The following is a 1,733-nucleotide window of genomic DNA, read 5'->3' on the forward strand; positions in this document are numbered from 1 at the left end:
AGTATAAAAAATGGTAAACAATGAATACAGCAAAGCAATGTAAGGCAATGTGTATCAAATAATGATTAAAAAGTAAAATTTATGCTAATGGGAGATCTTGAAGAAATTCACAAAAGCTACAAAGGGCACATTTTATAGATATTCAGGTAAAGGGTCTATGTTATCTATGGTATTCAGAATGTTATTGAGGAGGAAGAAGAGAATGACTTTGTGTAAACGGTACTTAGCAATAAGGATTCATCCTAGATTTCACAACAAATGAGCCAAATGATATTAATTGGCTTCAAATAAGCTTAATTTGACATTTCTATGTAAAAAATTCTGAAGAAAGAAAAATATGAATAGCTTCTCATAATCAGCTGATACATTGATACAGTTTTAGAGACAAGCTTTATGGTTTAAATATGAAAGATAATTCATTAATGGTAATAAATATTTATTTACAAAATTTATATAATGTATGCATTTGCATTGATGTCTTTTGAATATACTTCAATTATGATATCTGATTTTGATGATACTTGAGTTCATATAGGCAGTAAAAAATACTTATCCTAATGATTTCATAATAATGTTTAGAAGTAAATTCAAAGATTTCTGGCAAAACTTTGGCAAAAAATGTTTGCATCTTAAACTTTCAATCTCTGGCTTAAAATTTAAATTTATCATCTTCAAAATAGATAAAAATTCGGTTCTGAATTTTTATGACTGAACTAAATTAGTCATTTAAGAAATACTGTTTTATACTTAATTGCTCTTATGTCTGTCTTTAGGAAAAAACATATCAATGACTCATGGAAACCTATAATCGAACATCAGATGATTTCATCTTAATTGGATTGTTCTCCCCTTCAAGAATTGGGCTGTTTCTTTTTATGTTCATTGTTCTTATTTTCTTAATGGCATTATTTGGCAACCTGTCGATGATCCTTCTCATCTTTCTGGACACGCATCTCCACACACCAATGTACTTTCTTCTTAGTCAGCTCTCCTTCATTGACCTAAACTACATCTCCACCATTGTCCCCAAAATGGCCTCCAATTTTCTGTTTGGAAACAAGTCTATCTCTTTCATTGGATGTGGGATTCAGAGCTTCTTCTTTTTGACTTTAGCAGTTGCAGAAGCATTGCTTTTGACATCTATGGCTTATGATCGCTATGTGGCCATTTGCTTTCCTCTTCACTATCCCATCAGAATCAGCAAAAGAGTGTGTGTGTTGATGATAACAGGATCTTGGATAATGGGTGCTCTCAACTCCTGTGCCCACACCACATACGCCCTCCATATCCCTTATTGCAGATCCAGGGCCATCAATCATTTCTTCTGTGATGTCCCAGCCATGTTGACTCTGGCCTGCATTGACACCTGGGTCTATGAGTACACAGTGTTTGTGAGTACCACCCTATTTCTTGTGTTGCCTTTTATTGTTATTGCTTGTTCCTATGGCCGTGTTCTCTTTGCTGTCTATCGCATGAACTCAGCAGAAGGGAAGAAGAAGGCCTATTCAACGTGCAGCACCCACCTCACTGTGGTGACTTTCTACTATGCTCCCTTTGTTTATACTTATCTACGTCCAAGATCCCTTCGATCTCCAACAGAGGACAAGGCTCTGGCTGTCTTCTATACCATCTTGACCCCAATGCTCAACCCTCTTATCTACAGCTTGAGAAACAAGGAAGTAATGGAGGCATTGAGAAGAGTAACTCAGAGACTCTGCTCTGTGAAAATGTAG

General features: G+C 35.5%; 1 protein-coding gene across 1 annotated transcript; it reads left to right on the plus strand.

The window, feature by feature from the left end:
* Window positions 1-794: 794 nt before the first annotated feature.
* LOC102273877 (olfactory receptor 2L8) lies at window positions 795-1,733 on the plus strand. Its single transcript, XM_005910772.2, has one exon. It carries the CDS (start codon window positions 795-797, stop codon window positions 1,731-1,733), a length of 939 nt encoding a protein of 312 aa, XP_005910834.1.

The sequence above is a fragment of the Bos mutus genome, chromosome 7, assembly GCF_027580195.1.
Source record: "Bos mutus isolate GX-2022 chromosome 7, NWIPB_WYAK_1.1, whole genome shotgun sequence".
Lineage (NCBI taxonomy): Eukaryota > Metazoa > Chordata > Mammalia > Artiodactyla > Bovidae > Bos > Bos mutus.

What these genes read in the sequence shown, in the direction of transcription:
- LOC102273877 (XM_005910772.2), top strand. Translation starts at nt 795, where the DNA reads ATGGAAACCTATAATCGAACATCAGATGATTTCATCTTAATTGGATTG.